The 24,309-nt window shown below is 64.2% G+C and overlaps 1 protein-coding gene across 1 annotated transcript; it reads left to right on the top strand.

Annotated features, from left to right (window-relative positions):
- Positions 1-13: 13 nt before the first annotated feature.
- On the top strand, positions 14-23,817 carry Plch2 (phospholipase C eta 2). Its single transcript, XM_090334036.1, has 20 exons — positions 14-142; positions 3,041-3,211; positions 5,158-5,251; positions 5,343-5,546; positions 5,704-5,824; positions 7,267-7,438; positions 7,624-7,731; positions 8,925-9,080; positions 12,188-12,286; positions 13,497-13,579; positions 14,323-14,420; positions 14,499-14,681; positions 14,994-15,101; positions 15,471-15,595; positions 15,673-15,757; positions 15,950-16,096; positions 16,441-16,520; positions 18,547-19,391; positions 19,652-19,845; positions 22,085-23,817. Exons 1-20 carry the CDS (start codon positions 134-136, stop codon positions 23,359-23,361), a joined length of 4,359 nt encoding a protein of 1,452 aa, XP_090190162.1. The 5' UTR covers positions 14-133; the 3' UTR covers positions 23,362-23,817.
- Positions 23,818-24,309: the final 492 nt, after the last annotated feature.

Genomic DNA, 24,309 nt, shown 5'->3' with positions numbered 1-24,309 from the left:
CTCAGCCCCAAAGTGGCTGAAGCAGACGTTCGACGAGGCTGACAAGAATGGGGACGGCAGCCTGAGCATCGGCGAGGTCCTGCAGCTGCTGCACAAGCTCAACGTGAACCTGCCCCGCCAGAGGGTGAAGCAGATGTTCAGGGTGAGTCTCCCGAGTGCCGGGCCCCACGGGGGGACCGCTGAGGGCGCTAGCTCGCCCCCGCCCCACACGGGCCCACAGGGCTCCCAGAAGGGGCTGTCAGAGCCCGGCAGGATGTCGGCACCACACGGGGAGAGGCGACTTGACTCTGGCCTGTTGGAGGGCGGACAGCTGAGAGCACTGGGGACCACATCTTGGCTATGCCAGGAACTGCTGCACTAGCAGAGGAAGGGGGCTGAGTACTGAGGAACACAGCCCTCCCCCCTTCCTGTCCTCCAGGACCCCACCTCAGGAGGGTGGTGTGCAGCGCTCTGCTCGGCCCCCCGGGCCCCCCTCACCCTGGTGTTAGAAGTTATGAAAACGCATCCTTCAGCTGAGCAGCAGCCTTATTGTCTGTAATTAGTTCTCTTTCTGGAACCTCTGCGGGGGAGAGAAACTCTGCCGTCAGCAGGTCCTGGTTTGGGGCAGGAATGGGGCTGAGCCAGCAAACCTAGTCCTGTAGCCTGGTGCGTGGTTACCGCCTGGAAGAGGCTCTGCACGCTTGGCTCTGGATCTGTCCCCGCCACTCACGCATTCCAGCACACATGTCTGCAGGGGTGCGTGCACACACATACACACAGCTCCTGGTCTGACATGTCCAGCTCCGGGCAACTCCTTCCTAGACAAGCAGTCATGCTCTGCTGGGCAGCAGCGGCGTGCTCCGTCTGCTCCTGCACACAGAGGGGCAGTGAGCTCCCGGCTGCCGGCTGAGGACTGTCAGGGGGGCTTAGCCCCCGCTCCAGACCCTGGTGGAGACAGAGTCTGCCCGGGCAGTGGGGGCTGGCAGGTGTCCTGCATCCGACGAGAGGACTCCCCTGCTCCATCTGACCTAGGGCTGAGCCACCCCGTTTCCTTCTGAGCCTGTGGAGACCGCCCTGGGCTCAGCAGTCCTTCCTTGGGCGGAGGCAGCAGCGGGCCAGCGTGAGTGAAGGCTCCAGTCTGAGGTCCTGACTTCGGCTCTGAGAGGGACTCTCTCTTTTTTTTTTTTTTTTTTTGCCAGTCGTGGGCTTGAGCTCAGGGCCTGAGCACTGTCCTTGGATTTTCTCAAGGTTAGAGCTCTACCACTTGAGCCTCAGCACCACTTCCGGCTTTTTCCTATGTATGTGGTACCAAGGAATCGAACCCGGGCCTTCGTGCATGCTAGACAAGCACTCTACCACTAGGCCACACTCCTGGCCCCTTGAGAGGGACTCTTTTGACGTTCACACTCTTCTGCCCTGTCGTGGGGTCACAGTAAACACTCATTGTCCCCTGGGGCTCCAAGGCCTGACCGTGTGGTGGTTCTGCGGGAAGCCCCGAGCAGAGACCCTAGCTGGGGGTCTGGCGGGCAGGGCTAGTTCTAGAGGGCTACACGGTGGGGAGGTTGCCACTCTGACCCCAGACTCCACAGAGCTCAGGCCAGCGGTCAGTCTCGTTCTGTGTTGTTGGCCAGTCAGAGATGTCTGGTCCCCTGAGGGACTGGTCTTCCTGCTCACCTGCCTGGTGGCCTCTGCAGGAGCTCCAAGCCAAGGGAAATAGACACAGCCTCCTGCCAGGCTCGGAGCGCTGTGATAATTAGCAGCAATCTGGTTGTAGAAAAATCTTGACGTTGCTTCTGGCTGCCTGAAATGGCCTAATTGAGCAAAGGCCTGTGCAGTGGTACAACAGCTCCAACATAATTTCATTAAATCCCCTCTCCTTTTCCCCTAACTGGTCCTGGGGCTTGAACTCTGGATCTGGGCACTGTCCCTGAGTTTTTCTGATCACAGCTAGCACTTTATTACTTGAGCTTTCCAGTGGTTAATTGGAGATAAGAGTGGCACAGACGTTTATGCCCAGGCTGGCTCTGAACCATGATTCTCAGATCTCTTTCTCCTGAGTTGCTAGGATTATGGGTGTGAGCTATGGGCACTGCCTCATGAAGTCTTAGATAACCCTGGAACTTGGGGCTGCCCAGAGTATACTTGTCCTTGGGCCTAACTGCCCAGGAGCCCCCGGGGCTGGCCAGAGCCGGGTGTAGTGGAGTCTGGAGCGCTTTAATCGGTGGCCCCGAACTCTGTGTGGCTTCCTCTGACACCGCAGCCCTTCCCTTGCTGAATTGCTGAGAATGACAGGCAAGTACCTGTCCCAGGCTCCTGGCTGCACAGCCCAGGCCCACGGGCAGTGGGAGACCACTGGTTCTGAGGCATAGCCACGCTTGGGCATGGTGGTCAGCCTGCTGTGCTGTTGAGGAGTTTTCAACATGGCCTTCCATGCTGAGCCACAGCAGTCAAGGCTCAGAGTCAGCTCATCACTCAGTCTAGCGTCAGACACAGGGCAGTCCCTGGGGGCCGCCGGGCCTGGCACATGCCTTTAGGGACCTATCTTGGCCTTGGCCTAGACACTGGGGCCTCTCAAGGGAGAAAGGCAGCAAGAGGCACAAGTCAAGTCCCGGGGCGGGCGCTGTCCCTGAGGACCAGGACTTGCTCACCAGCTTCTCCTAAGGGCACTCCAGACACCTGGCGCCATTATGTGGAAAGGACATTGCACAGTTGGCAAAGTAAGAGCTGTTTCCCAGGGCGTTGGCTTCGGGCGTGGGTGCTGAGGCCGGGCTCTGGGCCTCCCCTACGGACGTGGACATTGGGCTGCCCTAAGACTTATGACAGCTTGCAGGGTGGTGCCATGACCTGGCCTCCTCCTGGCCTCCCTGGGAAGTCGTGATGGGCTGCTGGGAGGCCATGCCCCTCCTCACCCACTGAGGACGACCCCAGAGGGGTTTGTCTGTGCATCCCGTGCCCATATGACCTGTCAGGACCTGGGGTGGACTGTGCCCTGGATCTGGAACAAAGTGGGTCCGAGGGCCCCTGGGGTAGCGCAGTGGTGACCAGGACCCTGGCGTTGCAGGAAGCAGACACTGATGACCGGCAGGGAACCCTGGGCTTCGATGAGTTCTGCGCCTTCTACAAGATGATGTCCACCCGCCGGGACCTCTACCTGCTGATGCTAAGCTACAGCAACCACAAGGACCACCTGGACGCTGCTGACCTGCAGCGCTTCCTGGAGATGGAGCAGAAGGTAGGGTCTGGGTGGGAGCAGCGTGGCCGGCCAGCAGGCCTCGCCTCCGCTCCTGTGGCCAGGCACTCGATTTTAACCCTGCAGCATCCCAGAAACTGGCTTCCGTTCCCATTCACAGAATGCCCAGGGTGTGTCCCGAGGCATGCCCACGGAACGTCCAGGTGGGTGGAGACGCTTGCAGTGTCTCCCCACAGTTCTCCCTGAGCTTTCGGGGGGAACCTGTGGCAGGCCTGTAGCCCTGGCCTAACGTTCAGTGTTGCATGGGCAAGAAATCGATAGCCCACCCTTTGAGAATCTCTTCTTCCCACGTGGTCCAGCCACAGGGCCTGAGGCCACCTGCCCTGACTCACTGGTCCAGCAAACATCTGGATTCCCACTGCTGTGCCTTTCCCTTGACCCCACCAACTCTCCACCCTTCGCGGCTGACACCGAGGCACTGCCCTGCTGACTAGCAGGAGTGTCCAAAGCCTTAGGGATCAATGCCAGGCCTGGGCAGAGAGGGAGCGCCGCCAGCTCTGGTGGTTACACCCATGGCTACCCAGGGCAGCCATGCCCTGGAGGGAGCACAGACAGCTGCAGCCCTGCTTTGGCACATCCCACGGGCCTACCTTCTGGAGGCCCTCAGTTCTTCCCGAGAAGCAGAGCCTGGGGTGAGATAAGCCCCAGCCAAGCCCCCACCCCCAGGCACCGTGCAGGGCCCCTCCGTGACACCCGGCCTCTGTAACAGGCGTGGGCCCTTGCAGCAGGAGAAGCCACTTTCCCTAGTATCCCACCCTGAGCCAATGTGGTTGATGCCAGCCCCGTCCAGATGCCCCACCCCTGTCCAGCTGGCCCACCCCTGTCCAGATGCCCCACTCCTGTCCAGATGCCCCACCCCCATCCAGATGCCCCACCCCTGTCCACCTGGCCCCACCCCTGTCCACCTGGCCCCACCCCTGCCCAGCTGGCCCCACCCCTGTCCAGATGCCCCACCCCTTTCCAGATGCCCCACCCCTGTCCACCTGGCCCCACCCCTGTCCAGATGCCCCACCCCTGTCTACCTGGCCCCACCCCTGTCTACCTGGCCCCACCCCTGTCCAGATGCCCCACCCCTGTCCAGATGCCCCATCCCTGTCCACCTGGCCCCACCCCTGCCCAGCTGGCCCTACCCTTGTCCAGATGCCTCACCCCTGGCCTACAGTCAGGGGGATCCGGCCCCACGTCACTGGACTGGCCCCACTGCTTCCCCTGGAAGCCACAGTTGCCATTCCCCACCAGGCCAAGGGCGTAAGGGCCACATCGTTGTCGGGCCAGCCAGCATCTCCGCCTGGCCACAGTGCGTGGCATTGGCCGGAGGCCGCAAGTGCCTGCTGTCCTGGCACTGGCACACGGAGGCTGAGGGCAGGATACTCCCTCATGGAGGATGGGGAGAATGGGTCCTTTCCTCCCTGACCTCGACCTCAAGGTTCCAGAAGCTTCCCTGTAGCCTGGAGCCCAAAACTATGCTCTGGCAGGTGGACTGGACTCCAGGCCTCCCCAGGAGCCCAGCAGGCCTGTTGGGTTGGCCTGGTACCTGATGACACCGAGTTCTGGAGGTCATCTGCCTCTGGTCACTGGGAACCCCTGGACAGGGCAGGACTGGGATGCAGGATGTCCGGCTCCTCCTTCACCCCTGCGTCCCCTCCCTAGGCCCCTCCATACCGGGCCCTGCACCACGGCAGGGGAGGGTGGTCCACCCAGCCAGGCCCCGTGGGAAAGGCCCACATTTAGAGAATGCTGCTCAAAATCCTCGTGATCTCAATGAGGTTCTCTGGCCACTGGGTCCCCGGTGGCACTACCCGCCCTCGGGCTGGCTGCCCGCTCTGGATAACCGACAGGAGTAGAGGTGATGGGAAGAGGGGAAGCTCCCGAGGCTAGCCCAGACTCATGGTGGGCTAGCCTGGCCTCATGCCCTTGCTCTGGCCTAGATGACAGGTGTGACGCTCGAGACCTGCCAGGACATCATCGAGCAGTTTGAGCCTTGCCCAGAAAACAAGAGCAAGGGGGTGCTGGGCATCGATGGTGAGTGGGGCGCCGCCCGCAGTCCCGCCGGCCCGGGAGGGAGCCGGGGCCCCAGCCGCTCCATCCCCCGCCGCCCCTGGCCGCCCCTCAGGTTTCACCAACTACACACGGAGCCCTGCGGGAGACATCTTCAACCCTGAGCACCACGGCGTGCACCAGGACATGACACGGCCTCTGAGCCACTACTTCATCACCTCCTCCCACAACACCTACCTCGTGGGTGACCAGCTCATGTCCCAGTCTCGGGTGGACATGTACGCCTGGGTCCTGCAGGCCGGCTGCCGCTGCGTGGAAGGTGAGCCGCTCTGGCTGGCGACTCCTTGCTGTGGGAGATGGGGCCACGGCCTAGGAGCCCCTGGGTGGGGGGAGGCTTCTTCGGGGGGCTTTATTAAGCAAAGAGGGTGCCCCCCGTGGGTGTCCTGCCCAGGCTGACCGGCTGGGCCTGCCCGCAGTGGACTGCTGGGACGGGCCGGACGGGGAGCCTATTGTGCACCACGGCTACACGCTGACCTCCAAGATCCTCTTCAGAGACGTGATTGAGACCATCAACAAGCATGCCTTCACCAAGAACCAGTGAGTGCGGGCCCGGGACAGCGGCCTAGCGGTTAAGGTGCCTGCCTAGCGTGCACGAAGACCCGGGTTCGATTCCTTGGTACCACATACATAGCAAAAAGCCGGAAGTGGTGCGAAGGCTCAGGTGGTAGAGCTCTAGCCTTAAGAAAGTCCAAGGACAGTGCTCAGGCCCTGAGCTCAAGCCCAGGACTGGCAAAAAAAACCAAAAAACAGTGAGTGGCTCCAGGGGCTATAGCTGGAGAGGGACAGAGTTTGTTTCAGTGGCTTTCTCTGAGGACGGAGCGGGAGGGAGGGGGCAGCGGGTCCAGGGCGGGGAGCCGCAGTCGAGGAGGACGGGATGACAACATGACAGGCCTAGACCGCTCGGGCACCTGTGCCCTAGCCTGTCCACACAGGCTGGGGGGTGGTCCCTGGCCTCAGCCGCCCACCATGGCCGTGCACTCATTCCTCCTGGAAGTCCTTCTGTGCTCAGACTCAACTTGCTGTCACTCAGCTGTGGCCAAAGATACCGTAGAGGAGAAGCCAATTTGGTTTCTGGAAATGGAAGCCTGCCCCCTTGCTCCAGTAGCAATACTTGTGAGCCTTGGCTAAACAAGGCTTTGCGGGCAGGAAAGGAGCTGATTGAACGGAGGAAGCAGAAGCCAGATGGATTTAGGAAATCCAAATAATTACCGGAGCAGGGACAGTGACGCTCCTGGCCCTGCAATGAGGACTGTGGTGCCAGGGACGCAGAAGTCTCCTGTTGCCACTGAAGCCAGAGGGCCGCCAGAGCCTTCGGATGGAGTGAGCGTATTGATTGCTGTGCGCCAAGCCCAGGCGTCAGGAGAGGACTACGTTGGTCTTCCCTTCCCTTCCCTGCTGTGGCGACCCACTTCTTTCTCTGTTACACACCGTCTTGGTCTCGTACTTCCCAAGAGGGCCCACGGTTGCCTTTTGGTAAACATGGAAGTGCAATGTGCCTGAGGCTAAAAGGACAACAAAGCTGAAGCCCTGAGCTGAGCTGCCTCACCCACGGCGGCATGCCAGGCTTCTGCTGCCTCCACGAGGCAGTGTGAAAACCCGTGCTCACTGCCAGAGCTTTCGTGTCCAGGTCCAAAGGGTGATACTGGTTGTGCCCTGTCAGTTGCTTCGTCCGTGCCGTATTTAAACATGACTTTTGGGTTTTTTTGGTTTTCTTTCAAAGGATTCCTTGCCCTAGTTTTCAGTTTCCTTGGCTTATTTTTAATGCTGTCTTCCCTTGCCTCTAAGATGTCCCAGCTCCTGTTCTGCCTCCTAATTTGATTTCTACCTTGTGGGCCACCTCTTGAAGCAGCTGGTATGCCTGTCTCTGCCAGACTTAGCAAAGCCTCAGGGCTGGAGGGGACCCGGCGCCTGCCGGGCACTCCCGAGGATCTAGGGCTGGCACCGCCTCGCCTCACGCTGCTCTTGCCTCGGGACCACAGATATCCGGTGATCCTCTCCATCGAGAACCACTGTAGTGTGGTCCAGCAGAAGAAGATGGCCCAGTACCTGACCGATATCCTCGGGGACAAGCTGGACCTGTCCTCAGTGAGCAGCGAGGATGCCACCATGCTCCCGTCCCCACAGATGCTCAGGGGCAAGATCCTGGTCAAGGTGAGTGCTTCCCTGGGGCCAGCAGGCCCGCCTCACACACCACTGCGGCTCATCCTAGTCTGGCTCCGGCCCTCGCTCCTGGAGCCCCTACTCTCACTTGCTGTCTGCTCCTTGTGGGGACTTGCCAAGGCTCCCACGCTTCCCCTCTCCCCTGTGCCTCCCCCCCACTGTCCCCTCCTCCCCAGGGGAAGAAGCTCCCAGCCACCATTAGCGAGGATGCGGAAGAAGGGGAGGTGTCTGATGAAGACAGCGCGGACGAGATTGACGAGGACTACAAGCTCCTCAATGGGGATGTAAGTGGGGTGCGGGGGGGGGTAAAGGGGGAGCCGAGCCTGGAAGCAGGGCGGGCACTGCATCCCTCAAGAGCAGCCTTCTGTCCTGGCCTCAGGGCGAGTGAGGGGGCCTGGCTGCTGGCCTGGCTGCTTGGCTGGAGTCTGGGGTCCTCTGTGTACCCTCCCCCCACAGCGACAAGCCCCACACCCACTTCCGTCCCATTGGGGCCAGTTCCTCTTGGCCTTTCCATGAGTGGAGGCAGCGCAGGGAAGTCATTTCATACTATTGGTACCTGCTGGGCTCCCGGCCTCCTGGCCAACCCCACGTGGACTCCCTGTCCAGTGCTCCTGCTCAGCTACCTGGGGCCCGGCACCGGGCCAGCCCCTGTGCCAAAACCTCTTGCAGGATGAGCCAGCCTGGCTCTGCTAGTGGTGCCACTAGTGGTCAGCTCCACAGAGCACCTTTGTGTCCCCTCCCGGGAGCAAGCCGGGCCTCTGTGGCTGTGGAGGGAAGCCTCCGCTGCAGAGCTGGGGCTCCATGATTCTCACCCTCTCTCCTGCGGGCTCTGTGCTCGCTGAGCTTCTTCCAGGCAGTGAACACTTTATTTCTCCCTGAGGGCCGTTGGATGGGAAAATAATTGTGCAGGCGGTGGCTTCCTGGCCAGGGCTGCCTAATTGTTTTTGAAAGCCCTGAGGCAGCAGGATTCTTCCTGGCTTGGGTGTGCCTGCTGAGGCTCTGGCTGGCCTGGGGTGGTGATAAAACCCTCCACTGGGATGCTCATTTGCTGTCCACTCCAACCTGGTCCCCAGGGCATGAGACCCCAGTCTTCCCTCACACGGAGGGTGGGGTGGACGCTGCCAGGCCCGGCCTGCTCCCCCTTCATCCTTTCATGGCCAATCAGTGCATGGTAGCCAGTGTAGTGTGGCAAATTCTGCTGTGCACCCACCTCTGCTGAGACCCACCGGGCACTGCGTGCAAGCTGCCTGCTGCTGCTCAGATAGAATTGTGCCACTGAAGAAACCCCGGGAGCTTGAACCAGCGACAGCTCTGTGAGCTGAGGAACTCTGTGTGTGTGTGTGTGTGTGTGTGTGTGTGTGTGTGTTTGTGTGTGTGTTGTGTGTGTGTGTGTTGTGCAGACCCCTTGGAGGCTGTCACCTGTTGTTGCTCACAGACCTGGGGACAGATGCCAGTGGCTGACTTCTGACTCCTGCAGGTCTCTACCAACCGGAAGCGGGTGGAAAACATTGCTAAGAAGAAACTGGATTCTCTCATCAAGGAGTCAAAGACCCGCGACTGTGAAGACCCTCACGACTTCCCCTCCACACTGCCCCCGTCTGGAAAACTGGGGCACCAAGCAGAGGCCAAAAAGGTGAGACCCTGGAAGCCAGCTGTGGGCAGGGTGGGGGGGCTCAGAGAGTGTCCACGCCTCTGCACACACCTGCACATACCAACACCCACACCTGCACCTGCAGACCTGCACCTGCAGACCTGCACCTGCAGACCTGCACCTGCAGACCTGCACCTGAACATGTCATAGCAACAAACACACCTGTGTACCCGCCCCTTGCACACATGTAACGCGTTCACATGGGGCATGCCTGCAGGCACGAGCATTTCTGCACATGCCTGTGCCCCTGACCCCTTTAGCCGTGCACACTTACATAAATGCACACTCACATGCACACCTGTACACATGCACACAGCTATACACATCTTTGCACAATGCATGCATCACACACACACGGCTGGACAGCTTTTGCATACCCGCTAACACCCGCTGGTACACACCTGTGTGTGCCCCTGGCACTGTCATGGTGCCCTTGGAAGGGGATTTGAGCCCTGTCCACTTTGGTGAAGGTGTCACGAGTGGTAGGGCAGCCGTAGCAGGATCTCAAACCCCCACCAGTCACCTGGAGCTGTCCCGCTGGTGGGGACATGGCTGCGCCCCCTCTCGGGCTGCACTCAGCTGCACAAGGGCCAGCTAAGGGGCTGGTGAAGGTGGTTGGGGACATGCCAGGATGAGCACCCTTTGGAGGGAAAGCAAGCCTGGCAGGATGGGTGTTACCAGCCAAGCAGCCTGTCAAGGAGCCCGTGGCAGGTGGGCAGCTGGCCTTGGAGCTGGGCAGGGTATCCAGAGTGAACAGACCAAGGCTTCTCCGGTGCCTGGAGTCTGCTGTGCCCACCTCACCCCACTATTCCTTGCTACCTCACAGGCCGAGCAGGGCGCCTGGTATTTTGGGCGGTAGTTGTTGGTGTGCTCACCCACAGCCCTGGAGTGCTCCCCCTGCCTCAGTGCTCCCACTGCCAGAGCTCACATGGGCCCATCCCTGGCACATGGGCCTTTCCCTGCGTTTGGGGCACCTGTCTATCTGGCAGGCGGGGATTGAAGTCAGTCCGGGATTTCCTTGGCAAGCAATTCCTGGGGAGAGGCCCCAGGGGACAAAGGGACACATGGGAAAGCATGGAGTGGCCACCGGGCCTGTGGTCAGCTGAGTGACCCAGGTGGGAAGAGGACAGGGACCCCACGCTGACCACGGCACCACATGTCTCTGGGCACGAGAGCCCTGGGGCAGTGGGGAGAGGCAGAGTGAGACGGCTGAGTCACCAGAGGTGGGCAGGCAGGCCGCTGTCTACCGGGAAGCCCGGGGGTGAGGTGGGGAGGGGTCCAGGCCCGGGCAGGATCCGTGTGAGCAAGTTCTTCCTCAAGAGGGTTCCTGGGGTGGCAGGCAGATCCTGGGTGGGACAGGAGACCCCTTCCTGGCAGAGGCTGGGGACCCTGCCGCCCTCCTTGCGGGGCAGCACAGGGCCCTCCTGACGAGGGGCCGGCCCTCCCCTCATGCAGGCTCGTCCCCCGGGAGGGCCGGGGCCTTCGCTCACCCGAGAGTGGCTGCGTCCGGCCTCCTCCCGCGCTCTGTTGCAGTGGCCACTTACGGCTTGGTGCAGCAGCGTTTTGGAGAGACGCTTGCAACGCCTCTCACTGATCTCAAGAGGCTCCTAAGACCTCACTGATGGGACTCTCAGGGTGGGCTGCCGCTGGCAGCGGTGGGCACCGAGCTCACTAAAGCCCGGCAGCCCCATGGCCCAGCACCTCAGCGCCTTGGGCTCATGGCTGGCTGACTAGAATTACAGGGCCAGCAAGGCCTCATGGCCACTGGGCACCAGGAAGGGTCTGCGGGCTCCGTGATGGCTGGCAGAGGCAGGAGGAAGGGGCGGGGCTCTGGGCAGGAGGCGGGAGCTGGGCTCGGCTTCCACTTCTGGTGTGTCTGTGTGGATGCATGTATGTGGTGCCGTGTGTGCATGTGTGTGGTGGGGTGATTCAGGCGTGGCTTCTGAGCTGTCAGGTGCCCTCAGTGGGCTCTTTGCATAACTTTGGAGCAACCCTGTGCATGTGTGAGAGCGTATTCAGGGGTGTGCAGAGACACCCATGTGTGCAAGAGGGCGAGGGCGCACGCACGTGTGTGTGCGTGTGGTGTGTGTGTGTGTGTGTGTGTGTGTGTGTGTGTGTGGTGTGTGTGTGGTGTGTCTCTGGATGATGCCTCCCTCCCCCCTCCCCTCCTCCCTCCCTCCCCGTGGGCCGTAGGCCTGTCTGTTCAGGGTATGGCGGAGTCCAGGCCCCTCCTGGGGAGGGCTCAGCTGTGGACTCTGGAGTGGCGGGTGTGGGATGGCATCCGTGTGCTTGCTCTACACCCAGCAGGTGGGAGGCTTGATCCACGCTGGGGAGCAGCCTGGTGTTTGTCTGCCTAGGGCACATCTGTGCCCTGTGAGGTCAGGCCAGCCATCAGAGGACCCTCTGCCAGCGTCGCTGGGGAGAATCCCAGCCAAAACTGCATTCCTGGGGCCAGAAGCGTGGCCTAGGGGTAGAGTGCATGCTTAGCATGCACGAAGCCCTGGGGTCCATTCCTCAGTACCACACGAATACAGAAAAAGCCAGGCGTGGTGCTGTGGCTCAAGTGGTAGAGCACTAGCCTTGAGGAAGCCCAAGGGCGGCGTCCAGGCCCTGAGCTCAAACCCCAAGACTGACAACAAACAAACCAACAAAAAACCTGCATCCAGCACTCCATCCTTACGCTGGAAAAAGAAAGTCAGAACTGGGGCCTTGAGTTTAAGACCACTCATTGGGAGACCCTGGTGCGAGAGTGTGATTGGATATAGTCCTGGCCCCTAGTCCTCCTGCCCAGGCTCCCGTCCTGTCCTGACCCCAGTCCTGCTGTCCTGACCCCAGTCTTCCTGTCCTGACCCCAGTCCTGCTGTCCTGACCCCAGTCCTGCTGTCCTGACCCCAGTCCTCCTGTCCTGACCCCAGTCCTCCTGTCCTGACCCTGATCCCCCTGTCCAGGCCATCTGGGCAGCTGTGCCCACTCTCCTCACCTTGTTCTTAGGACTGGCTTAAGCACACCTCTTCCAGGAAGGCCTCTTGGGGCCACCAGGGAGCTGCCCTGCCCTCCCTGGCTGGACCCTCAGGCTGTGCCTCCTGCAGGGTCAGAGCAGGGCAGAGGAGGATGTGGAGTCCGGGGAGGACACTGGGGCCAGCAGGCGGAACAACCGCCTTCTCATGAGCAGTTTCTCCAAGCGTAAGGTGAGCACTGCATCCCTGGGGTCCGCCGTCCTCTGCCCCAGGGCTGGGTCCCCTGGGGTCCCCTGGGGTCCACCATCCTCTGCCCAGGGCTGGGTCCCCTGGGATTCCCTGGGGTCCACCATCCTCTGCCCAAGGCTGGGTCCCCTGGGGTCCACCATCCTCTGCCCAGGGCTGGGTCCCCTGGAGTCCCCTGGGGTCCACTGTCCTATGCCCAGGGCTGGGTCCCCTGGGGTCCCCTGGGGTCCGCCGTCCTCTGCCCAGGGCTGGGTCCCCTGGGGTCCCCTGGGGTCCGCCGTCCTCTGCCCAGGGCTGGGTCCCCTGGGGTCCCCTGGGGTCCGCCGTCCTCTGCCCAGGTCTGGGTCCCCTGGGGTCCCCTGGGGTCCGCCGTCCTCTGCCCAGGGCTGGGTCCCCTGGGGTCCCCTGGGGTCCGCCGTCCTCTGCCCAGGTCTGGGTCCCCTGGGGTCCCCTGGGGTCCGCCGTCCTCTGCCCAGGGCTGGGTCCCCTGGGGTCCCCTGGGGTCCGCCATCCTCTGCCCAGGGCTGGGTCCCCTGGGGTTCCCTGGGGTCCACCATCCTCTGCCCAAGGCTGGGTCCCCTGGGGTCCACCATCCTCTGCCCAGGGCTGGGTCCCCTGGAGTCCCCTGGGGTCCACTGTCCTATGCCCAGGGCTGGGTCCCCTGGGGTCCCCTGGGGTCCGCCGTCCTCTGCCCAGGGCTGGGTCCCCTGGGGTCCCCTGGGGTCCGCCGTCCTCTGCCCAGGTCTGGGTCCCCTGGGGTCCCCTGGGGTCCGCCGTCCTCTGCCCAGGGCTGGGTCCCCTGGGGTCCCCTGGGGTCCGCCGTCCTCTGCCCCAGGGCTGGGTTCCCTGGGGTCCCCTGGGGTCCGCCGTCCTCTGCCCCAGGGCTGGGTCCCCTGGGGTCCACCATCCTCTGCCCCAGGGCTGGGTCCCCTGGGGTCCCGTGCATGGGGTCTGCTGGCCTCCACCCAGATGCAATCCGTGGCTGGGCCAAGCTGCTCAGGAGCCACTGTCTGGGTGGCCCTCGCCTCACTTTCCTCCATGGCCAATACTGGCCAATGCCCAAGAGCCAGAGCCAGGACCAGAGTGAGCAGGACAGGCAGAAGCAAACCCAGGGATGGGGTGAGGTGGGGTCGAGGGCTGCCTGCACCCTCCTGGTCTGTGCCATGGCCTGGCCTGACCTCAGGCTCCTGCACAGAAAAAGGGCAGCAAGACAAAGAAGGCGGCCAGCGTGGAAGAGGGGGATGAAAACCTGGACTCCCCAGGAGGCCAGAACCGAGGGTCAGTGACTTGCCTGGGGGGAGGTTTCTGCCCCTCAGCCATGGCCCCTACCACCTCTAAGGCAACTGGGACGCTCCCCCCATAGACCCTCAGAGGCAGAGGGAGCAGGGGCTCTCGGAGGAAAGCTGGGGTATCGACCTGTGCAGTGGCCAGGACTTCTGGCCAGGGCTGGGGTCCTGGGGGGGGGGCTGACCCTGAGGGACCTCCAGGGCATCCTGGGCCCAGGCCCTGCTTGGCCTGCCAGGGCTTAGCTCCCCCTCTCCTTCTTGTGGCACCTAGGACACCTTTCCTCCAGGCCACATCTGCTCTTGGGCCTTCAGAGACCCCGTAGAGCTCAGGCCACCTTCACGTGTCCGCCGGCTTCCCGTAGCATCTCTGGGTCTCGCCAGGCCTTCACACCCCCAGATCCAACTTGGAAGGCCCACCTCCATCACCCCCCCCAGAGCCTCCCAGGGTCCCTGCCACCCTGTAGCACATGGCTGGGGCCCCGTCTCCACCCCCACCCAGAGTCTCCCATGCACCTCAGAGCTCCCCAGGGGCTGGGCAGGCCCCTCGTCCCCTCTCTCGCACCTGCTGGTGGCTCCCAGCCAAACCACATGCAGCAGGCGCTTTTCTGAAGTCCGCATGTGGCCCTGGCCACCAGCCCTGGGCGGAGCTGGTACCCGCCCCGAGGCCCGGCTGAAGGGGGGCTCTGGCGGCTCTGACGGGGGGGTACCCGGACCCTGAGCAGCCCCTGCCCCCAGGAGCACCAGGCAGAAGAAGACCATGAAGCTGTCCCGGGCCCTGTCCGACCTGGTGAAGTACACCAAGTCTGTGGGCTCTCACGACGTGGAGACCGAGGGTGAGGGCTGCGGGCTGGGAGGCTGTGTGGCGGCCGTGTGGTCCCGAGGACCACAGATTCACGTGGCCTTCGCCACAGTGTCGTCCAGCTGGCAGGTGTCGTCCTTCAGCGAGACCAAGGCCCACCAGATCCTGCAGCAGAAGCCGGCCCAGTACCTGCGCTTCAACCAGCACCAGCTCTCCCGCATCTACCCCTCCTCCTACCGCGTGGACTCCAGCAACTACAACCCACAGCCCTTCTGGAATGCGGGCTGCCAGATGGGTGGGTGCTGAGCTGGCCAGAGTTCGGGGGACGGCTACAAGTGGGGCCCAGACCCGTCTCCCTCTGCACTCTCACCCTACGATGGCTTGGAGAGCCTCTTAGCCCGTGGCCAGTTGCACTAGGCCAGCTCTGGCCCTGGGCAGCCTGGAAAGAGTCCTAGGGTGCTGGGTGTCTGTGCACCTTCGGCCGGAGTGCAGGGCCCCGTCTCCAGAGCACGCGTGCTTAGAGGCTGGGTGGACGGGGGGGAGGGAGGGGAAGGGCTGGCACGGCCATGGCCGCTGACCCTGATGTCTGGGTGACCTCTCTTTGCAGTTGCCCTGAACTACCAGTCAGAGGGGAGGGTGCTGCAGCTGAACCGCGCCAAGTTCAGTGCCAACGGCAGCTGCGGCTACGTGCTCAAGCCCCCATGCATGTGCCAAGGTGAGGCCTGCGTCTGAAACGGTCCCTGAGGGACCTCTGGGGCCCTGGGGGCAGGTTGGCTGGGACTCAGAGGTGGGGGTGCCTCTCTGCTGGGGCCTCAACCTGGGGAATTAGGGAGCCCCCCCTGCCCCCGGCCCTGCATGAGACGCAGGATAGGACTTCCTGGAGGGACACGGCGCCATCTGCAGGGCACAGGCCCAGGTGCTGTGGCCCCGGGTCCTGGCTAGGCATCTCCGGGCACCGCCACCCTCTCAACGCCCGTTGTGGGCACAGGCCTGAGGGTTTGTCCTAGGAGGGGTCGCCAGAGCCTGCAAGTTGGAAGGCAGTGCAGGGTCGGCCTCTGCCCTGCCTCACCCTCAGTCCTTCCAGGCATCTTCAACCCCAACTCCGAGGACCCTCTGCCCGGGCAGCTCAAGAAGCAGCTGGCGCTGAGGATTATCAGTGGGCAGCAGCTGCCCAAGCCTCGAGACTCCATGCTGGGCGACCGTGGAGAGGTAGGGATGAGCTCCCACAGTGCGCCGGGACTCGGGGCCCCGAGCCCGGTGTCACCCCTCGCACGCCCTGTCCCCAGATCATCGACCCTTTCGTGGAGGTGGAGGTCATTGGGCTGCCGGTGGACTGCAGCAAGGAGCAAACTCGAGTGGTGGACGACAATGGTGAGTGTCGGGCGGGGGCACCAGGCCTGGCCAGCAGGCGGGGGAGGGTGCTGGCCGCGGGCACCAGCCTGAGCCCTGACTGGCAGCGTCTCCCGTTGGTGATGACAGACGGACCCCGGCCCAGGTGGGGCTCCCTGAGGGGCGGCGGTGTGTGCCCGCTGGCCTCCGGGCCCATCAGGCCCCCTCCTCTAGGGTTCAACCCCATGTGGGAGGAGACGCTGGTGTTCACCCTGCACATGCCTGAGATCGCGCTCGTGCGCTTCCTGGTCTGGGACCACGACCCTATCGGGCGGGATTTCATCGGCCAGAGGACGCTGGCTTTCAGCAGCATGCTGCCAGGTGGGTAGGGCCCTGGGCCGGCCGGGTGCTCCCCAGCCCCCTTCCTCGGGGCGTCTGAGGGCTCCCCCCGTTGGGTGGCACTGCTATGGGCGGGCCTCAGCCTGGGGCTCGGTGACAGTAGGTGGCCATGGAGCTGGCCTTCCAGACCAGGGGTGGGGCAGGGAAGGCTGTGGCATTGAGGGGAGGGCAGGGTCAGCCCAGAATAAGATCCTGGCAAACTGCGCCATGTCCATAGACGCTCCGGGAGGAGCTGAGCCGCCAGGGCCGGCTGGCCACCCCGCTCAGGGCCCGAGGGCCTCTGAAGAGTGAGTGCCCCTCATAAACCTATGTCCCCGCTCTGCCAGGCTACCGGCACGTGTACCTGGAAGGAATGGAAGAGGCGTCCATCTTCGTGCACGTGTCCGTCAGTGACATCAGTGGTAAGGTGAGTGGCTCCTGCAGGACGGCCTCGGCTGTGGGAAGGGCGCGCCAGCCCCTCGCCCGCCTCCCGCAGCGTCTCATGCCACTCTGGAAACTGCTGCCGGGCTCGGCGGGCACCCCCAGCCGTCACTCTCCCTCTGCCGCCGCCTCCACGTGTGACGTGGGGTGCCGGCAGACCTTGGTCTCCTCTCCCGAGGTGGGTGCGGGCAGCAGAGGGGCAGCATGAGTCAGGGGCCCCGTCCCTGGAAGCAGCTGCCGGGGCCCCCGGCCTCCCTCCTGCTCTCTGTATTGCTCATGAGACCTCACTCTTCCTCAGCCTCGCCCAGGCCCACCTGGCTTCTTGGGGTCCCCTCCTGCAGCTCTCCTTTTCTTTCTGGGGCCTTCCCACAACTTCTACTTTCAGAGTGGCCAGCAAGGCATCTGCCTAGGCTTGCCACGTTCCCAGCCCCTGGCACCGGGCCCCGGGTCCCAGCTCCTGGCTGCTCCAGCTCTGGGCACCCCTACCTAGGGGCCCAGCACACAAGTTCGGCCTGACCTTCTCTCTCCTGCTGCACCCGGGGGGCCCAGAGGCTCTGCAGGTGTCTCCAGTTCTCTGCTGCCCACCTCCCGTGTGTCTGCCCGTCGCCCGGGACCGGCCCTGCCCTGGCCGCCCCACCTCACGGCCTTCACTCTGTCTCTTTGGTCTTGCAGTGGGCTTCTCTGTCCCAAGTCTACTTTTAGAAGCACAGCCTTGTTAGGCGTCTTGAAGGTACCTGGTGCTGTGGGACCGTGGCGCCCCGCGGTGCCCACCTGCATGCCAGGCCATGCTGCGCCTCCATTAGCATCCGTGATTCCTGGTAGCATTTTGGAGATTGTCAGCTCATGTGACATGGATCATGACACGGTCTCCGGGGCCATTCTCAGCCAGAGAGCGACATTTACGAGGCAGATCCAGAATTCCACCCCTCCCTGCCGCCCTCCCTTCAGACCAGACCTGCCCACCCTCTGCCCTCTTCTCTGAGTGCCACCCTCCAGGGGCACCACGGACTCCTTCCCTCCTCTACCCTCTGCTTCCCAGTCTGTCCCTCTGGTGTCATTTCTCCTCTGTCTATGCCGGTGTCCCCGAGCGGGCATCCCAGCCGCCACTCAGACCTGAATCCTGGATCTCCCTCTAAATGGCTTTCCAGCCACAGTGACCAAATTGCACTGGATTTGGGATCTTGAATCAGGAAGCTGATTCAAGTGCTAGCCACTGTCTCACCTCCGCCAGAGGGCTCCCACCCGCGGGCCCTGGGCCCCTGCACATGGGCCCAGCCCGTCTCGGGGGAGTGGAGGGTGTTTGGGGGGTCTCTTATGGCATGTGAGCAGGGTCATTCTGGCCTTGGCCCTCTCCAGCCGTGACCTGGGCCATGCAGGAAAGGGGGATGTGGCCTGGCACCGGTGGGCCAGAAGCCCGAGCCCAACTGTGGTCCTGAGTGGAGCCAGCCGTGACCAGGAGGGCTCCAGGGGGCAGGGGCCAGGCAAGCTGCAGACGGCCCAGGAGAACTTGGGAAGCTTCCTGGGAGGGCAAGTCCTTTCAGGATCCAGAAGGGCAGCTGGGGCCTGGGCGGGCCTGGGCGGGCCTGGACGGGCCCGGGCTGTGGAAAGCAGGCCTTAGCTGCACTCCTGAGCTTGCTTCCTGGCTGCTGGCACCCATGGGAGGAGGCCAGGAGGGAATGTGGCCCTCGGTGAATATGGCTCCTAGCTTCTCTGTGTCCCCGGGCCTGGGGCTGCAGCCCCCGGAAGACAGGGCACAGTGCGGTGGCGGGTCTAGGGGTGAGGCCTGCCTCTGAGAGGACCTGGGCAAAGTGTCTTCCCCGTCCTCGCTCTGACCAGGACCTGGAGTTGCAGGGCTGGGGGGCGGGGCTGGGGTCCTGCTGTCCCTGAGTGAACCCCCACGAGACCCTGCTTCCCGAGGCTGAGGTCCAACCCCACCCTGGCTGTGCAGCAAACCCACACTAGGGGCCAGGCGGGCATTCGCTGCCTGGCTATGCAGGCTCTTTCTCTTGCAGGTCAAGCAGGCTCTGGGGCTAAAAGGTCTCTTCCTCCGCGGCCCAAAGCCAGGCTCGCTGGACAGTCATGCTGCTGGGCAGCCCCCGGCCCGGCCCTCCGTTAGCCAGCGGCTCCTGCGGCGCACGGCCAGCGCCCCCACCAAGAGCCAGAAGCCGGGTCGCAAGGGTTTCCCGGAGCTGGCCCTGGGGACTCAGGACACGGGCTCTGAGGGGGCCGCGGAGGATGTGGTGGCCCCCAGCCCTGTTCCCGAGGCCCCAGCTCACAAGGGGTCGGGCAGCAGTAGCCCCCGAGGTAAGGCGCCTGCGGCGGCAGCGGCAGAGAGGAGCCCGGCACAGGCACGACCCCCCCGTGCCCCCGAGGGGCCCGGGCCTGCGGGGATGGCGGCCACGTGCATGAAGTGTGTGGTGGGCTCCTGTACCCGTGTGGATGCGGAGGGTCAGCATCCGAGCCCCGGGCCTGTGGGCGGGCACGCGGCCATCAGCCAGCAGCCCCGGGCCCGGGGGGAGGCTCTGGAGATCCCTGGAGCCACACCAGGGAGAAGCAGAGAGGCCCTCAGGGGCCCCGGGGCCCAGCGGCAGGGGCCAGGTGGCCGCGGCTCCGTGTCTTCAGACTCCAGCAGCCCAGACAGCTCAGGCAGCCCCCAGGTGGCCCTCTGCCAGCCTGCGGGCGCCCCCAGGCCACAGGGGGCCCTGCAGGGAGAGATGAATGCCTTGTTTGTTCAAAAGCTGGAGGAGATCAGGAGTCATTCCCCCATGTTCTCCACGGGTAAGGCCTGCCACCTTCTCCCGCACCCGGTGCCCTGCACATCCGGCATGCCTGGACCCTCCGCCAACCTGCTGTGCTCGTGTGCCTGTGCCCTGCCTCACTCCGCTGGCTTGGCCCTTGGGCCCCAGCTCCTCCCCTCTGCCCAAGAAGCCCTGGGGCTTTGTAGATAAGGGTGTGGCTAGGAAGTGTGCATCCATCCCGGCCCCTGTGCCCAGGGCTGCAGGTGCTGGCCGAGGGTCCCAGGCCTCTGCAGGCAGACTCGGCAAGGACGCTCCCGGCCCTGTCCTACCTTCCCGGCTGCCCTGCTGTCCTTCCGGGTCCCATCTTGCTTGCCTCCAGGGCCAGGCTCCAGGGCCCTGCCTCAGGCCTTGTACAGAGCCCTCCTGGGAAGCCCAGTGCCAACCAGGGTGCAGCTGCAGGCCACCCCCAGATGCCATGGATGGCACCACGAAGTGCCAAGGAGCAGAGTCCAGAACCAGCCCCACCCATGGCCCCGAGGGACTGGCCTGCACCTGGTCCCTGGAGCCTGGGGGGTGAGGGGGGAGCCAGCTGCCCTGACCCTGCCTCCCACTGCCTCCTCCCTGCTCCTTCCTGGCCTTGCTGTCCATCTGTCCACGTGCCAGGCTGGCCCTCGCTGACCTTGTTCTCCTTTCTGTCCCTGCCCTGTGCTGCCTCCATAGTTAGGGACTGAGAGCTGCGAGTGCCAGGTAATGGGCCCTGCTACTGTGCACCCATCATGCCCCGTCCCCATGCACCCCTGTGCACCCATCATCCCCCGTCCCCATGCACCCCTGTGTGCCTTATGCCCCGTCCCCACACACCCCTGTGCACCCATCATCCCCCGTCCCCACGCACCCCTGTGTGCCTTATGCCCCGTCCCCACACACCCCTGTGCACCCATCATGCCCCGTCCCCACGCACCCCTGTGTGCCTTCATGCCCCATCTCCACACACCCCTGTGCACCCATCATGCCCCGTCCCCACGCACCCCTGTGTGCCTTCATGCCCCATCTCCACACACCCCTGTGCACCCATCATCCCCCATCCCCACGCACCCCTGTGCACCCATCATCCCCCGTCCCCACACACCCCTGTGCACCCATCATGCCCCATCCCCACACACCCCTGTGCACCCATCATCCCCCATCCCCACACACCCCTGTGCACCCATCATCCCCCGTCCCCACGCACCCCTGTGTGCCTTCATGCCCCATCTCCACACACCCCTGTGCACCCATCATGCCCCATCCCCACGCACCCCTGTGCACCCATCATGCCCCATCCCCACGCACCCCTGTGCACCCATCATCCCCCATCCCCACGCACCCCTGTGCACCCATCATCCCCCGTCCCCACGCACCCCTGTGCACCCATCATCCCCCGTCCCCACACACCCCTGTGCACCCATCATGCCCCATCCCCACACACCCCTGTGCACCCATCATGCCCCATCTCCACACACCCCTGTGCACCCATCATCCCCCATCCCCACGCACCCCTGTGCACCCATCATCCCCCATCCCCACGCACCCCTGTGTGCCTTCATGCCCCATCTCCACACACCCCTGTGCACCCATCATGCCCCATCCCCACGCACCCCTGTGCACCCATCATGCCCCATCCCCACGCACCCCTGTGCACCCATCATCCCCCGTCCCCACACACCCCTGTGCACCCATCATCCCCCGTCCCCACACACCCCTGTGCACCCATCATGCCCCATCCCCACACACTCCTGTGCACCCATCATGCCCCATCTCCACACACCCCTGTGCACCCATCATGCCCCGTCCCCACACACCCCTGTGCACCCATCATCCCCCGTCCCCACACACCCCTGTGCACCCATCATCCCCCGTCCCCACACACCCCTGTGCACCCATCATCCCCCGTCCCCACACACCCCTGTGCACCCATCATCCCCCGTCCCCACACACCCCTGTGCACCCATCATGCCCCATCCCCACACACCCCTGTGCACCCATCATGCCCCATCCCCACGCACCCCTGTGCACCCATCATCCCCCGTCCCCACGCACCCCTGTGTGCCTTCATGCCCCATCTCCACACACCCCTGTGCACCCATCATGCCCCATCCCCACGCACCCCTGTGCACCCATCATCCCCCATCCCCACGCACCCCTGTGCACCCATCATCCCCCGTCCCCACACACCCCTGTGCATCCCTCATTCCTGGTCGCACACTGCACCCCTGCCTGGCCCCTACACGCCCTGCCACCCCCCATCCCCACATGCCTTGTGCGTCCCCTCACATCCCACCCCTATGCATCCTGTGTGCCCTTCCCCCAGCCACACCCGGTCCCCACCATCACACTGGTCCCCAGGAGCCCCAAGTGGCCTGCAGCTACTCTGCGACCCTACCTGGGCCGGGTCCCTGTGTCAGGCCCGTCTGTTCCCCAGCAGTTTGGGGGGGTGTACAAATGGCCAGGCCTGGCCAGTGGGGGTAGCCTGGGGTGGGGGCTGGCCCTGGGTACAGGGCCCAGTGGACACCAATCCTTGATGTGGTTCTGGCTCTTCCTGGCAGTCTCCCTTTTTCTGCCTGTCTCTCTCTCCTGTGTTGTCTCTCCATCTTCCTTTTTGTCTGTGTGTTCTGCTTCTGTCTCTGCCCCACCGTCGCGGTCCTCTCTGTACCCCCTTGTCTGTCTACACCCTATCCTGGTCTGCATCTTCCTCTGCCCCTCTGTGCCTCTGTGTCCCCTGCCTGGCCCTCCCCGCAGCTGCTCACCTCTTCTCTTCTTGGCCTCCCCGCAGGTGCCCACCACCTCTCCTCAGCCCCGCTGTGCAGCCTGGAGACCATCGCTGAGGAGCCAGCCCTGGGCCCCGGCCCCCCACAACAGGCCGCCGCCCCCCTCCGCCCCCCCCAGGAAGGGCTGCTGTGCCCTACAGGACCTGGAGACAAACTGGCCAGCCCCCCGTGGTCAGCTCTTAGAGCTTCTGGGCCCCTCCAGATCAGGACAGAGAGCGATGAACCCCTACAAAAGCTGCACAATGGTGGGGGGCCCCATGAGACAGACGGCAACGCCCAACCCCAGATCCTGGGCCGTCTGCCTAGGGTCCGGAGGGCCAAGAGCGAGGGCCAGGTGCTCTTAGAACCCCTGGGCAGCTGGCGGCTCCTGGCCGGGCCTGCCCCTCCGCCCTCTGTCTACTCAGACGCCACGGGTAGCGACCGGCTGTGGCAGCGTCTGGAGCCAGGCAGCCACCGCGACAGCGTGTCCTCGTCCTCCAGCATGTCGTCCAGTGACACTGTCATCGACCTGTCCCTCCCGAGTCTGGGCCTGGGGCGCAGCCGGGAGAGCCTGATGGGGGCCCCGCTTGGACACTTGCCCTCTTGGTCCCGCTCAGCCTCAGCCGCCTGCCCGGACCTGCCTCCTGTGACCAAAAGCAAATCCAACCCCAACCTGCAGGCCACGGGCCGGCTGCCTCCTGCCGCTGCCGAGGAGCCCCGGCCCCGGCCGCTGGGTCCCCGGCCGCCTGGCGGCCTCCGCTCCAGGCCCCCGTGGCGCCGCCTCACCCTGGCGGGCCAGCAGGACAGCCCTGGGGCAGCCAAGTCCAAGAGCCTGGGGGACCTGACTGCCGACGACTTCGGCCCTTGCTTTGAGTGCAGCCCCCACAGCCTGGGCCCCCTGGGTGTGGGCCCCCGCCTCGCAGGGCCCGGGGCGCAGACGGACGCCCTGACGGAGCAGCTGCGCTGGCTCACAGGCTTCCAGGAGGCCGGAGACATCACTTCCCCCACCAGCCTGAGCCCGGCTGGGGAGGGGGTGCCAGGGGGCCCCGTCTTCCTGAGGCGGTCCTCCTCGCGCAGTCAGAGCCGGGTGCGAGCTATAGCCAGCAGGGCCCGCCAGGCCCAGGAGCGGCAGCAGAGGCTGCGAGGCCGGGGCTGGTGGGGGCCCCCAGAGGAGGAGCGGGGCACGCCTGAGGGAGCCTGCTCCGCGGGCCACGAGGGCTGCATGGACCCACCAGCCCCCTCCAAGGAGGCCTCAGAGCAGGGGTGTGGTGCTGCTAATGGTCGGCTGCTGCTAAGGCTCTGACCCGAGCAGGCGGGGCGGCCACCGCCCCTTGGAAGCCTCAAGCTGGCAAGGAGGATGTGGGGTTGTGAAGCAGCCTTCATCCAGGAAATGGGTTGACTGGGCCCCCAGAGCTGCTGTGTCCCCGCTTGTTCTCTGTGGATTGCCCCAGCCTCCCCTGGCCCTGGCCCTGCCCAGGGAGGCGCTGCGGCCCTGGCCTGTCTGGGCCCACAGAGGCCAGCCATTCCCGTTTTAAGACATACACATAGAAAGTTTTAAAGGCAAGTCTTAAATGATACTGAGCCCTTCCCACTGTTGTGCCTGGCGTCTGCCCTGTGGGCGTGTGCCCTGCCAGTGTCCCCCGGGTCTGTCCCCAGAATGCCTGCGCCATGCCCCGAGTGACACCCTTTGTACTTGGCTTGCTCCACTGGACATTTTAAAGACTTTGTGAACTCCAATAAACACACTGCCGCAGCTCCCCATGTGACACTCACCTAGACAGCCCCGCAGCGCCACCGGGCATGGCCACCTAGGCCAGCCTACCAAGCCTATGCCCACCCCACCAGGTCCTGGCCCTCTGCCAGGAGCTCGTTCCTCTCAGCCTAGGCCCACCCCTCCCCGGAGAGCCGCGGGCCTGGGCAGACTGAGCACTGCTGGGGCCTGCCCTGGACTCGGCCTGCCTCCCCCAGCGAGGACCAACGTGGCTCACCCACACCCCAGGAAGGCCGGAAGTGTCCTCCCTCCCGGAGGCTGCAACACCTGCTGTCCAGGGTCCCGCAGCCCAAGTGTGTCCCATCAGGAAGACACGGCCTCTGGGTCAGGGGTCAAGGAGGGGGGCGCTGGGCACAGGGCTGGGGACAGTGGGCCTTTTGGTCTTCCCAACTCCATGGGGAGCCATAGGAATGGCTGGTTGGGGCTCCTGCTAGCACCACTGTCCCTCCTCTCCCTGGGGCCCTCTGCCTTTTTGTGCCC

This window comes from Megascapheus bottae, chromosome 6 (assembly GCF_031878675.1).
Source record: "Megascapheus bottae isolate mThoBot1 chromosome 6, mThoBot2.hap1, whole genome shotgun sequence".
In the NCBI taxonomy this organism is placed as follows: domain Eukaryota; kingdom Metazoa; phylum Chordata; class Mammalia; order Rodentia; family Geomyidae; genus Megascapheus; species Megascapheus bottae.
Note: the sequence above shows the minus strand (reverse complement) of the source record. Positions and strands in the feature narration are given on the sequence as shown.